This window comes from Carcharhinus amblyrhynchos, chromosome 7 (assembly GCF_965287045.1).
Source record: "Carcharhinus amblyrhynchos chromosome 7, sCarAmb.v2.hapA, whole genome shotgun sequence".
NCBI lineage: Eukaryota > Metazoa > Chordata > Chondrichthyes > Carcharhiniformes > Carcharhinidae > Carcharhinus > Carcharhinus amblyrhynchos.
In genome coordinates, this window is record NC_137330.1 from 8,898,137 (window position 1) to 8,912,481 (window position 14,345).

General features: G+C 41.7%; 1 protein-coding gene across 2 annotated transcripts in view; it reads right to left on the reverse strand.

Annotated features, from left to right (window-relative positions):
* Positions 1 to 704: 704 nt before the first annotated feature.
* spast (spastin) overlaps positions 705 to 14,345 on the reverse strand; it is a 56,458-nt gene continuing 42,817 nt past the window's right edge. For both annotated transcript variants that reach the window (XM_080191905.1, XM_080191904.1), the window contains 9 exons: positions 13,834 to 13,905; positions 13,040 to 13,115; positions 12,813 to 12,904; positions 10,748 to 10,827; positions 9,073 to 9,115; positions 8,063 to 8,142; positions 6,327 to 6,397; positions 3,803 to 3,843; positions 705 to 3,500 (listed from right to left, as the gene is read on the reverse strand). In XM_080191905.1, coding sequence (XP_080048031.1) covers positions 3,372 to 3,500; positions 3,803 to 3,843; positions 6,327 to 6,397; positions 8,063 to 8,142; positions 9,073 to 9,115; positions 10,748 to 10,827; positions 12,813 to 12,904; positions 13,040 to 13,115; positions 13,834 to 13,905 — 684 coding nt within the window. In that variant the 3' untranslated portion in view covers positions 705 to 3,371. The remainder of the gene's footprint in view (positions 3,501 to 3,802; positions 3,844 to 6,326; positions 6,398 to 8,062; positions 8,143 to 9,072; positions 9,116 to 10,747; positions 10,828 to 12,812; positions 12,905 to 13,039; positions 13,116 to 13,833; positions 13,906 to 14,345) is intronic.

Sequence of the window (14,345 nt, forward strand, 5' to 3'; positions counted from 1 at the left end):
ATGGCACTGTTGGTTGAAGGAGAATGGTGTGTGGAATTGGATCAAAGAAATAAAGGTAATTCATGAAGAAATTGAACATTTGTCTCCTTTACTTAAGGGTGGCACAGTGGCTAGCACTGTTGCCTCAACACCGGGCACCAGGGTTCAATTCCAGCCTTGGGTCACTGTCGGTGTGAAGTTTGCACATTCTCCCCATGTGGGTTCCTCTTGGTCTTCCAGTTTCCTCTCTCAGTCCAAAGATCTGCAGGTTAGGTAGATTGGCCATGCTAAATTAGCGTCCCAAGATGTGTAGATTAGGGGGATTAGTGGAGTAAATACTTGGGGTTATAAGGTAAAGGCCTGGGTGGGATTGCCCCTTGGTGTCAGGAAATGATGTGGGGTTACAAGTATAGGGCCTGGCTGGGATTGGCAGTGCAGAAGTGATGGGCCAAATGGCCTCCTTTTGCACCATAGGGATTCTATGATTACTGAACTACAACCGAAAGGCTCAAACGTTTAAGAGACTAAAGGGATCGTACAAATGCAAGGTTTTGTCAAATTTAACACTGGGCCATTTTCTCTGCTGTTTACCAAGGGTGCAATGTTACTTGTATTATTAACCTAACTGATGCAGACATTCTCACAACCCTTGCTAGTTCTGATGCCTGACAGGCCTCTTGGGTTCTGCAACAAGAAAAAAAATCACAAATTTCAACTTCCAAACATCGAATTAAAAGTTTTATTTACCAATATATTAGACACGAAAAAACAAATGGATCAAAATAAATCGCTCATGCACGTGGATACAAAAAATAAAAAGTGCCAAAAATACAATATTTACTAGTTGAAACATTTTACCTTTCCCTAAACCGGTTTCAGCAGTACCAGGGCACTGGAAGGACAGTGCTAAAATAAAACAAACAGAATCGCTGCCTACTCCTGAACACCATGCTCATATTTAAACTTCCTACTCACGTCAAGTTCAATGCAATGATGTACAAATCTGTTAAAATGTCAAAAAGTTATCAAAGTTAGAAAGAGACCACACATATCAATTCATTGCTCTCTGCTAGTTAATGGTCATGTTCACAAGAATGTTGGCAGCATAGGTTTGCAGTCAGCAAGCTTACTGCTGGAAAGTTGGAAATAGAAAAAAGTTACAACTTTCAAAGCACAGATTAAACCCAATAGCAAAAGGTACAAGGTAACAAAAGGTACCTTTAGGTTGTTTAATATTTCAGTGCTCTCTGAATTCTAGGACACTTACCACTCCAGCTCTGTAATCGCTCTCACTACCTTTGGCCGCGGGTCCTGCATTCGGACGTTCTGAAGCACAAGAGCTTTCAAAGATTACCAAAAAAATAAAAAGGCCTTTGAAATTGTTTGGTCTGGAGTTTCACAGGAAAGGGACCAACTGCTCACCGCATGATCAAAGGTACAAATGGGTGGTAGCTGCACGGTTTAGGAAATTACAGCCATTTTGTGAGGTAGAGTTGGTACAAAAGTCCTTTAAAACTGGCAAACCTACTCCAGGAAACTCCCCAAACTTCCCAGCCCAGTTCACACTTCCCCCTGATCAGGATCCCCACCCATTCAAGTGCAATTGTAAAGTTATCAGAATGAAGGTACTTCTGCTTGGAAAGACTGATACCACAAGATGTTTGTTAAAGGACAAATGGCAAGGGTTCTGATAATGTCACATTAATGCTTTACTAACAAGGTCACCAGGAACGTTCACAGAAATGAAGTGGGTAACCTGTTACCAATTCTTTAAATGGCCAAAGTCAGGTAAGTATTACTGGTCTAGGGTTAGGGAACCGTTTGGTCTGTACATTTTAGATTTCAGAGTAATGCCTTTCTGGGAAAGAAAGTCTCGCACTTATAACGTGCCTTTCATTCTATCAGTGCGCCGCAAAGCACTTTGCAGTCAATTGAGTATAGTCACTGTTGTTACACAGGGAATTATTTGATACTATTAAGAAGTGTGCCAACCAATTTTGGAATCATGAGTGAACCACCTGTGACATGATTCACACAAGGCTGAACGTGTGGCCTGTTTGATCAGGGGCATCACACTAAGTCAAGTGATTTTCAAGGCTAAAGAATGGAATTACTCACAAGTCTTCGTACAGGAGATCAATAAAAGGGACTGTTTTAAAAAAATGACACTGGTAGTTTCATATAAAGGTTCATTAAAGGAAATGGACGCAGACTGTTTCTGGAGTCCTTCCTCCATGTATCCATTTTTCCTGAGTTGCAGCAGAGGGTTGACAGAGACATGGAAGCGTAATGGGTAGGAAACCAACACCAAATGTGCTTCTTAAAAATAAAATGTGTGGCAAATCCCCTATTGAACTGCTTGCAATGTGTTACAAGGAGGAAAATTATACCAAGCATCACATTTATATTAAAGATAGACATATTGAAGGGTTGAGTCTTTGCCTCAGTATTGTGAAATCCTTGTTAGGAACATTTAATCCACCCCACCCCGATGAAAGTGTTTTCAGTGGGTTCAGTTACAAGAAGAAATTATTTACTTAGAATACTAACTGAAGTATTAGTTTTGATAACATTGAATTTTTTAATGAGCTGTTTATCATGTAATGGTAGGGAAACTAGAAGTTTGAACGTAATCATATCTTGCTATTCCTCCAGCACCTGTTTGGTTTTTTGTACCAAGTCTACCAGAGAACAGCTGCACTGAAATACCGAACAACTGAAGCAGAATGATTTATCTTGTTCTGAAATCAAGAGACCAGCTACTTGATATTAGGGGAAGAAACACTTTCAGCACCTGGCAAGCATTGCAAATGGTCTTCTTTCAAAGAACCCATTTCCAAGTGTGCAACCAGCAACTTATTTGGCACTGCTGAACAAGACATCAGTTAGGAATTAATAATGCCGTTACACCTTTCGGAGTGAATTAGGCATAGGAGCAAAGGGACCAAACACACTAGGGCAAGCAAATGTACGGCAAACTTAAGGCACAAGTCTTCCTACGGTTGTGCTTCTACTGTGTATACTCTGAACAGGGACCGACTTGTTTACATCAGAGACAAAATATACAAATCAAATATTTTTCACCTTGCTAGACCCTAAACTCCACTTTCACTGACAGCCAGCTACATGGTCCCAGATCCAGAGGCACAAAGATTCCTGAAACTCAATTTTAAAAAGGATATAGCACGTCATAGAAAGGGTTCCGTTTTGTAAACTTGTCCCGTCAGTTCTAGTGCTCCAGATTCTGCATAAGAATCGGTGATGAAACAACTCTGGGTGCTCTGTTGAAGGCCAGAGGAGGAGCGTGCCAGTTGGTGCTGACAACTGATGTTGCACTCTGATCAAGAATAGTCCCTTACAGCAGTGATCAGAGCCCATGCTGGTTTGACACCTCATGAATTAACAGCAGTGTCTCCATATTCCTCATTCCAACGTTTGTATCCCTCCAGAGTCTGAGGGCCCACACTACGTTTGATCTTCCTCCGTGAATCTTCAAAATCAGATAACCTAATCTTTCTCACCTGGACAGGCAGAAGAATACAAGGTACAAAGTCAGGTCTAGTTAAGCAGCATGTAATGATCAACATTCCCTTGGTCCTCACTAATGCGACGCCATCTGAATCTCATCTTTCGATCTCCTTGTAAACATACTATGAGCATCAATAACCAAGAGCTGTTTACTAGTAAAGGAACAACATGATGAAAATCCCTGTCTTTGAAACGCTGCTGCAATGAAGCAATCTACTGTGTAGAAAGGCAAGTTAACATCAGCAATTTTATACGCGGGGAGTGGTTTAAACATTGGAGTCAAAGTGAGCCTTACCTCACTAGCAGCCATATTCCTCACTTCCTCTGGCTTCAGTTCTGAAGGAAAAGGAAAACATGTCATTTTGACAGTTCAAAAATAACATACATAACCAGCTCAGCGCTAAGACTAAACAAAGTGACTGTGACTGACGGGTGGCATGGTGGCAGTGGTTAACACTGCTGCCTCAGGGACCCAGGTTCAATTCCTGGCTTGGAGCATTGTCTGTGCAGAGTCCTCACATTCTTCCTGGTGTTCCAATTTCCTCCCGGTTGGCAAGACATGCTGGTTAGGTACGTTGGCCATGTTAAATTCTCCCTCAGTATACCCAAACAGGTGCTGAAGGGTGGCGCCTAGGGGATTTTCACAGCAAATTATTGCAGTGTTGAAGTAAGCCTACTTGTGACACTAATAAATAAACTTAAAAATTTTAAAGCTGTCAAATTGTCATAAAAACCCAGCTGATTCTTAACCTTGTGGGGCTGGAAACCTGCATTTTTTTACTCAGTTTGAGCCTGGTGAGACTCCAGTCTTGTAGAAACATGGTTGACAAACTAACCTCTGAAATGGTCTAGTAAATATCTGTTGTATGAAACCATTAGCCTCAGCTTGTCACTAAGGATGGCCAATAAATGCTGGCTTTGTCAATAAATCCCAGAATTCAGGAAATTGATTTAAAAAATGTTTATTGACACACTGCATCAACCAATGAGCTGCAAGTGGGGCATGATTGAAGTTTTCAAAGTCAAAGTGATAACTTTTTTTTTCAGCATACGCAGCAATCACCAACCCACGCAATAGCTTCTGCAGTGGCTGAATAGAGGTCTGAGCCCTCTGAACTTGGCCAGGGTGCAGTCTTCAAATTTCAAGTCACTAACTGGATGGCAGCACAACTGCAGTCTGGATTCTGTATTAGAGCTACAACAGTCTCCCACGTACAGCACTGTGCATTTGCCAGCAAAATATAATGAGTGGGGGATAGTTACATAATAGAACAAGGTAAAATCTATCCTTGCCACTCATTAATGTCACTAGTCTCTTTTCAGTTAGAGCCTTATTTAGCAAATCTTCAGCTGCCAGAATGCTAGAATAAAGGACTGTGAAGGAGGAGGAGCGGGCAATTCGGCCGCTTGAACTTGCTCCACATTTCATATGACATTGGCTGATCTGATCTTGCCCTCACTTTCACCTTCTTGCCCCTCCCCATAACCCTTCATTCTGCTAGTATTAAAAACCTGTCTATATCATTAAATTTGTTTTGTGTTCTGACATCCACTGCATTCTGAGGTAGAGAATTGCACAGATTCACAACCTTTTGAGTAAAGTCATTCTTCCTCATTTCTGTTTTAAATCTGCCACTTCAGACTAAAACCATGGCCTCGCGTTCTAGAATGTCCAAAAAAGGAGAAACATCCACTCAATCCCCTCAGCATCATATATACCTCAATTAAATCTCTTCTAAACTCCAGCGAGTACAAGCCTAAACTGCTCAATCTTTCTTCATAAGACAAGTCCATCATGCCAGGAATCAATCTAGTGAACTTTCTCTGAACCATCCATAATGTATTTACAGCCTTACTCAAGTAATGGGACCAAAACCGCATTCAATACTCTAGATGCAGTTTCACTAACGCCCTATACAGTTGCAACACTTAATTTTATACTCTATTCCATTAGCAATGAACTCCAAACTTTTGTTTGCCATTCTTATTACCTTACCACTTGCATACTAACTTCCTGCAATTCATGCACAAGGTTCCTCTGCACCAAAGCACTTTCTTCATTTAGATAAAAAGTTGCCTTTTTATTCCTTCAACCAAAATTGATAACCTCACACTTATGCACATTAAGTGGGCCCACTCACCTAAACATCCATTTGTAAATTTCCTTATTTCGTCATTGCAACTTGCTTTCCCACCTGTTTTAGTATTATCTGCAAATTTGGTAACAGTAGATTCTATCCCTGCATCTAAATCTTTAACATGGATTGCAAATAGGTGGAATCCAAGGACCAAACCCTGTGGCACACCAGTTGAGAAAATGACTCATTTCTCCCCACTCTCTGCTTCCTATTGGTTAACCAATCCTCTAGTTAAGCTCATGTATCATCCCCAAACCCCTGGAATCTTACATCGTGTGGCACAGAGTCATACAGCCTTTTCCATGCTGTAAGCCTCTTCGACCTAACTTGTCCATGCCGCACTTTTTTCTTTAAATCCTTAAGATAATTTCAATTGCCCATGTTTGGCCCGTATCCCTCTATACCCATCTTACCCATGTAACTGTCTAAATGCTTTTTAAAAAACACAAAATTATACCTGCCTCTACTACTACCTCTGACAGCTTGTTCCAGACACTGTCAATAAATTTCCAAAGACAATGGAGGATAGATACTTAAAAGGAAACTACTTGCTGGGTTTGGGAAAAAACACAGGCATGGGATTAAGTGAATAGCTCTTTGAAAAGGGCCAGTGTGGGCACAAAGGGTAGAATGGCTATTTTTCATGCTGTATCTTTTTTATGCCTCTGTTACACAACCTACCTCGAATTGGACCCAATGCTGCGTCCTTCGCCAATGCAGTCAGGTCACTCCCTGAATACCCTTCTGTCTGTCTGTAAGGAGGAGAGGAAAGATGAAAAATATGTACGTACAAACATACGGACAATGAGATTCAGCACATGTTGAAAATATTCAAGGCCCATTGGATTAAACAGAGAGCAGTAAAGGCTAAAAAACTTTTTAACTCACGCTGCCATAGTGTTGAGTGTGAAACATTGGGCCATAACCCAGCAGTCTGAAGTCATGGCAAAGTAGAATTACAAGAGCACTTATCTGCTCTGGAAAACTTTGTTGAAACCTCAGCTGGCTGGAGCTGCTTGGAGCTTGCAGCAAAAAAGAGTTCTCAAAAACCACATCGCACTGCCACACCACTGGGCACAAGGAGGCCACATCCCCTTTTTTCAATGCACCGGTTGCCATGAAGCAGGAAGGTTTAAAGGCTGCAGTGAAACTGACAGACCAGGGAGAGATAAGTGGATGGAATTTGGCTGGTCAGGTCCGAGGCAGGTGCAGGGAGAGGGAGAGAGTCAGGCCTGTAAATTGGAGAGGAGTGAACCGTGTTGGTTCCCAGTCTGGACATTGACAATAATGCTGAGTTTGAAAGAGTGAGAAGGAGTAAAACTATTTGAGTAACTATTGGTATAAAACTGGCAAGACCAAAATTAGTGATTTAAATCCCTTTTTTGGATTGGTTTCCAGTGCAATCCAATTGTCCAGGGAAAGTTAGTGCTTTTGGACATTGGCACTTAAAGCCTTACCTGGAAACTTCCAAGGGAGATTCCCCCAGCATATCTTTGGGATAGTCAGCAACTCCAACACTGGGGAGCCACGAAGGTAGGGGTCATTATTTCAGTCCAAGTTTGTGGAAGGGGGATGAAAAGAAGTACAATCAACTGCTAGCTCACGTGCACTACAGCCCTTCGGAGAATGAATAGATCGATGTTGGAAAACATCAGTGGAGGAGTTGCACAGGAAGGGGCGTAGCCAGAAGCTTAAAGCACATTAGCTACATTTACATTCAACGGGCACGATCTTACCTGTGGTTCATGCCACGCTCCCACTGCTACAAGGTCAGAGATTTGGCAGACCGCCAAACCGCTGTTCACCACAGCAGGATGAGAAAATCCCGCCGGCATGATAAGTGGTAAGATTGCAGCCGTTATATCTCATTAGGGCATCTTGCAATTGTTTTGGACATTGACATTTTTAATGTTCAGCCACCTTGCCATCTGCACGTGTCATGCATTACCAGATACGTCATCTCCATCTCCCTCCCCCACCCCCCATGTCCTTTGACAGAGATATATATTAAATTTGTACATGACACTGTACATTATCCTGGGAGAAGATACAAAGCAGATTTACTTGAATGACTCTAATTACTGGTTTAGGCCAGATACTCAAACGAGATGAGAAAAGGTTGCATACACTTTGGCTTCTCTCGACTCAGGTTTAGATAGCCGATGGCACCCCAAATCGAGATTAATGAGTAGGCATAGACATTTTACTTTTTCTAATGGAGAAATTTAGAACAAAGGGCCACATTAAAGCCACTTAAGGTGAATATAGGATAGCTTGATATTGAGTCTCAAGAAACTCAGTTATGGGACTGTCACCCCCCGCCAAAAATCAATGCACGAAACAAAATATAAATACTCCAAAAATGGTTTATCCAGGCTGCCCACTTCAACAGTTTAAAGGGATTATGAATGACTTACTTGGCCAGGTGTTCACGGTCTCTTTGGCTCAGTGGATTCCCATGTTTGGCCAAAAGATTTGTAATTAGCAACAACCGTGTCTGGGGAAGAGGATGACAGGAGAAAGATAATGAAAGTTACACTGCAAAATTCTTCAGAAACTTAAACACGTTGTGTTATGTATCACTTCTGTGCTTCTTCTGATAGAGTATTTGTTTGGAGAATTTATGTAGAGAACCCGAGCAAAGTGGATTAAAATAGAGATTCCTATACCCATGAACACTTAATGGCTTCCATAATGTTACAAACACGTAATGGGCCTAAATAATCAAAACAAATGCTCCAGGGAAGCCTGCTCTTCAGTCATCCAGATCACCCCTAGGATCGAAATCCACGGCCCTGACAGCTACCCAATCATAGAATCCCTACAGTGCAGGAGGCCACTCAACCCATCCAGTCTGTACCAGCCACAATCCCACCCAAGCCCCACTCCTGTAACCCCACGTTTACCCTGCAAATCTCCGGACGCTGGAGACAACTTAGCATGACCAATTAACCTAACCTGCACATCTTTTGCGTGTGGAAGGAAACCAGAGCACCTGAAAGAAACCCACGCAGACATGGAGAGAATGTGCAAATCCCACACAGTGACCCAAAACAGGAATTGAATCCAGGTCCCTGGCGCTGTGAGGCAGCAGTGCTAACCACTGTCACCCATAATGCAGCTTTGTAAGTTCATATTTGCTAGAAATAAAGTGCACAAAATAGGAGACTAAAATGAGCTAACAAGGTGAGTGCAAATATAAGCATTTGCAAGCGTTTACTCATGAGTGCTGCAATACTTAAAGCTCATCCTGATATCTAACATTACAACATTAGGGTTAGTCACAGTGAGAACATAAACCCATTAGTCTAAGGATCCTACAAATTCTGTAGCATATGTGAGGAGAGTTGACAAATTAACACTAATGCACACAGATAAATACACTGTTTAAAACTAGACTGAAAATGTTCCAATGTAGTTCACATACCTTTTCATTTGGCAGTGAGACAAACACCCTCTTCGTAAAACGTCTGTAAGAGAAAGGAACAGAAACTGAAGATTGCTTGAATAAATAATTACACTTCTATGAAGATCACCAAGTGCTTTTAGAATGACTTGATATAAGGCATGCTTACCAGGATTACATTAGGCATGGACTAACTCATCTAAGTTATCTTCTTTATAAATTTGAGCATTCATAGAAACATAACAGCTAGTGGTAATTTGGTCTATTGTGCTTGTATTTTTGAAAGAACTACCAAGGAGTCCCACTCTCCTGCTCATTTCCCATTATGTGGGGATGCCGGCGTTGGACCGGGGTAAGCACAGTAAGAAGTCTCACAACACCAGGTTAAAGTCCAAGAGATTTACTAGGTAGCACACGCTTTGAGTGTCACTCCTTCTTCAGGTGAGTGAAGGAGCAACAGTCTGAAAGCTTGTGCTGCCAAATAAACCTGTTGGCCATTTCTCATTGGCCAGCAAATATTTCCCTTCAAGTATTATACAGGTCAGGGGCATTAGCCATGGTATCTGCTATACTGTGTACAATTACTTTACAGCAAGGTTATATAAGCAGTGTTCACAATGCAGATTTGGACAAACAGGTATAGATATCTTGCTTATCTTCTGTTTTAGTATTAGTAAAGTTTATTGATTAGTGTCACAAGTAGGCATACATTAACACTGCAGTGAAGTTACTGTGAAAATTCGCTAGTTGCCACAATCCAGTGCCTGTTCAGATACACTGAGGGAGAACTTAGCATGGCCAATGCACCTAACCAGCACATCTTTTGGACTGTGGGAGGAAACCAGAGCACCTGGAGGAAAGCCATGCAGACACAGGGAGAACATGCTGACTCCCCACAGACAGTGACCAAAGCCAGGAATCAAACCCAGGTCTCTGGCGCCGAGAGGCGGCAGTACTAATCACTGTGCTGTTGTCTCACCACATAAAAGTAGAAAATGAAGTGCATTTAGAGTCGTCATAAAATCCCTACAGTGCAAAAGGAGACTATTCAGCCCACCAAGTCTGCACTGACTCTTCAACAGAGTATCTTTACTCATTTCCCTATTTGTTTATGCCACTAATCTTCCTAACTTATACAACCTACACATTTTGGGACACAGAGGTAATTTAACATTACCAACCTACACATCTTTGGAAAGAGTGAGGAAATCCTTTGAAATATGGGGAGAAAGTGCAAACTTCACACAGACAGACAGTCACCCAAGACTGGAACTAAATCCAGGTCCCTGGCACTGTGAGCCAGCAGTACTAACCACTGCCTCACCCTGCTGCCCCATAACTTTGACAGTTTTTGAATGAATGTCAAAAACACAGCCTTGTTAGCCAAGTTACTACAATAGAACCTTTTAACAAAAAGTTTTGTTTGCCAGAATAAAAAGGTCAGAGTTGCTCAAACATTCGCTGGCATCTGATTAAAGTGCACTTTCTCCCCCAGTTCACGCGTAACTCATTGAGCCAGCAAATTCCTAACGCTTAAATTCTGCCAACTTCAAAGAAAATGTCATTACAAAAACAGATTCCTTGGCTTCATCAAAATTCCACCCAGAATGGTCAACTGTGCATCTACAACAGAGCAGGAAAGTCTGCCAAACATGGCATTCCTCACCTCAGTGCTACGGAGACACAGGCTACTCACCTAAGGACAGCCTCATCCAGCTCCTGCGGCCTATTTGTTGCTCCCATTACTAAAACTCTGTCATCCCCACTGGATTGTACCTAAAAGTAAGGGAGATCTTGTCAATGTACAATATGCCAAACATATTCATAGGGTGTGACCTTACTGGCTGTTCATGCCACGCTCCTGCTGCAGCGAGATTGGAAAATTTGACGCCCAGCTAAATTCCTGTTCACTGAGCGGGACGGGAAGATCTTGCTGTTGTGAACTTTGGTAACATTCCAACCATCATTTTTCTTATGAAAAGGGACATTAATGTTGAGCAACAAAAGCAACTAAAAAGCTGTCTTGAGGAGATGGCGATACACCATTGGTAGCTGTTGGATACAGCTGTGGGATTTGTTAGGTCACTTTGGAAAGCAGTGAAGGGTCAACTAGGTTGGCACAAGGCACAAATCATCTACAGACCCTGACCAGGCAAGAATGGCAGATTTCCTTCCTTAAAGGACATTAGTGTGCCAGTTAGAGATTATGACAATCTAACAGCCTCCATGATCATTTTTACTGATACTAGCTTTTTAAAATCACCAGATTATTAAAGCAAAATTCAAATTCACAAACTGGTGGGATTGGAATTCTCATTTTCTGGATCACTAGTTCAGTAGCTTTACCACGACACTATGCTGCTCGTAAGTTCCATCAGAGGAATGAACCTGGAGGACCATCTCTGTGAGAATAACCACGTCAAGGAGTTTCAAGAGCCTCTGGTTGAACATTGTGGGGAATAAGGGGACGTGGCTTGCACTTGAATTCAAAAGTAATCTGAGACTAGCCAATCTGTGGAATAGTTTCTCTATGGAAAATGGTGCAAGCAGATAGCTTTGATTCATCCAAACAACATTAGATAGCTAGCTCACTAGATTACTTGCAGTGGTTTATTTTGCTTTGATTTCCTTTAATTTTACAGGTTTAATATTATTTTTCTTAATTTGATTCAGATGTTTTAGGGGACCAATCCCTTCCTCTATATTAGTTAGATCATCCACACATTTGGACTTCACTGGAAATAAAATGTGCAAAATGGAAGGCTGATCTGCACACAGTCACCTCAAATCAAAATTAGGCCTGAGTTAATGTTACACCAACAAGGGGTTTGGAAATATGGATTTGATCCAACACTGGTTGCAGTGGTCAACAAAACTGTGCTTCTCATATCTAATTTCTGTTTGAAATAACAGAGTTTGTTCACGCATTCCAGAGAGGAAACTGAATGCAGTGTTAGAATGGCTTCCTTTCGCTGAGGTCAACAGTATGTCTTGGTTGAATAGGACACAGAGATGCCACCGCACAGAGGAGAAATGTCTCTGATTCAAAGTAGCAGTTTTGATTGGCAGCCCCAACCCCAAAGTAAGGAAAAGGTTAGAAGCCAAGATACTTCGTCCCAACAGGAATAAAAGTAGGCTACAGTAAGATAAAGTTGAGGAGTCAAGGAGGCAGAAAACACACCATAACTGCAATGAGAAGAACTACTACTTGTAATAACAAGGTTGCTGGTCTGCAAAAATGAATTTGACGCATTGAAAGGGTCACAGTGGCATCCTTTGTTATTGCTTAGGTGATTCGCAGTACTGTGAAATAGACAAAATTTTACTGAAATATTCTGTACTGTGCATGAAAGCCAGCAGTTTGATTAAAAATTGACCATATCTCACTAGTGTTTAAATCAGATATGCATTTGCAAGCTTGTAGTAAGTTGTACACACAACGACGGGTCTTCATAATCACAGCCTCAATCATTTCACTGGATATTGGGCAAACTATGTGACAGGAGAGTTCAGTGATGCTGAACCTAAAAGTACACTAAAAACGTACACCAGTAACATCCATTGTGACTGCAATGCGCAGAATATTATGCCTTCTTGTGCTCCTCAATATTTGGCAAAGTCAACCACTCGCTGACTATGTTCCTATTGTCCAACTTTGGTCAGATTCAAATCTAGTTCTTGGGATGAAATCAATATTATAATCCTTACCAGCCTACCCCTAAAGAGTCAACACATGATAGAGTGTGGCCATCTGTACTCACCCCATCAAATTCTATTAAAAACTCTGTCTTTAAGCGTCTGCTTGCATCATGCTCTCCTTCTCTCCTTTCACACAGGAGGCTGTCTATTTCATCTGCAAGGAGGATCAACACATGGGTAAATAAGACAAGATCGCAGGCCCAATAGGCAGAACTTGCAAAATGCCAGCACTGCAGTAGCATAGTGTTTCCAGAAACAATGCCTCACCAAATGTTGGTATTGCACTCACCAATGAAAATGATGGATGGCTGAAGCTCTCTGGCTGCTGAAAAGAGAGCTCGAACCAACTTTTCTCCCTCTCCAACCTAAAACAGAAACACAGTTCCTTAGAAAGTGATCAAACAATTCAGCACTCCTATTAAAATAATTGTAAATTCCCAAAACGTCATTAGCATCAAAAGCCATTCTTAACATAAACTGCAATTAGAAGGCTGAATACCTAAACATTTAATTAAATTCAGAATCCTTACAACACAGGAAGAAGCGATTTGGCCCACTGAGTCTGCACTAAACATAATCCCACTTGGGCCTCATTCCCATGACTCTAAACTCTTGACACTAAAGGGAAATTTAGCATGGCTAACCCGTACATTTTTGGAGTGGGGAGGAAATCGGAGCACCCGGAGGAACCCCATGCAGACATGGAGAGAACGTCTGTGGAGTTTGCACAATGACCCAAGCCGAGAATCGAACCCAGATCCCTGGTGCTGAGAGGCAACAATGCTAACCACTGTGCCGCTTCAAAAGTTACAACAAAATCTATTTCTTAGTCTGATTTCTCTGTTTCAGCCTCCACGAGATATCAAAAATCTGGCATAAGTGAACAGCTATTTTGTTTTAAGACAGGGTGTGGTATTTTCCTGCCAAACCCACTGTGTTTCAGTTTCCATGTCACATACAATCCCCAGGTGAGACATTTCATCCTTCCTCCCCGCTTTCAGTTTGCAAAGAGTCAAAAACAGAACCAATAAGCAAAAGCTAACAAAGTGTTCCTAAAATTCACAGACTGTCATGGTTACTCACGTATTTGGAGGTTAGGCTCGCAGCACTGATATTGAAGAACGTTGCATTGGATTCAGAGGCCACGGCCTTTGCCTAAATTGAAACAATGGGAAACAATAAATGCTTAATACATAACACATCTTTTAAGATGCACACCAATTCCTTTTAATCGGAACCTCTGACCAAAGACTCCAAGAGCCAGGCCATTGTGACACTGTTACTGTCAACGTAACAGAAATCAATGGTAACGCGCTTGAAAGCATCTTGTCCTATGACCGTGTTAGAAACTTACCGTGTGGTACATTACCCCAGCTGGACATCACAGCACTGCCCGTAATTGAGTGCGAACAACTTGGATTTATCTTGTGTCTCAAGATGGTTTATGTTCTACAGATTTCTTTGAAGTTTATGACTTATATGAACAAATGCACACAGCAAGATCTCCCAAACAGCAAAATGATGCATGACCTGTTAATCTGATGAACAATCTTGGAGACCATCTGCCGGGAGCACGTAAAGGACCTGAACTGAAA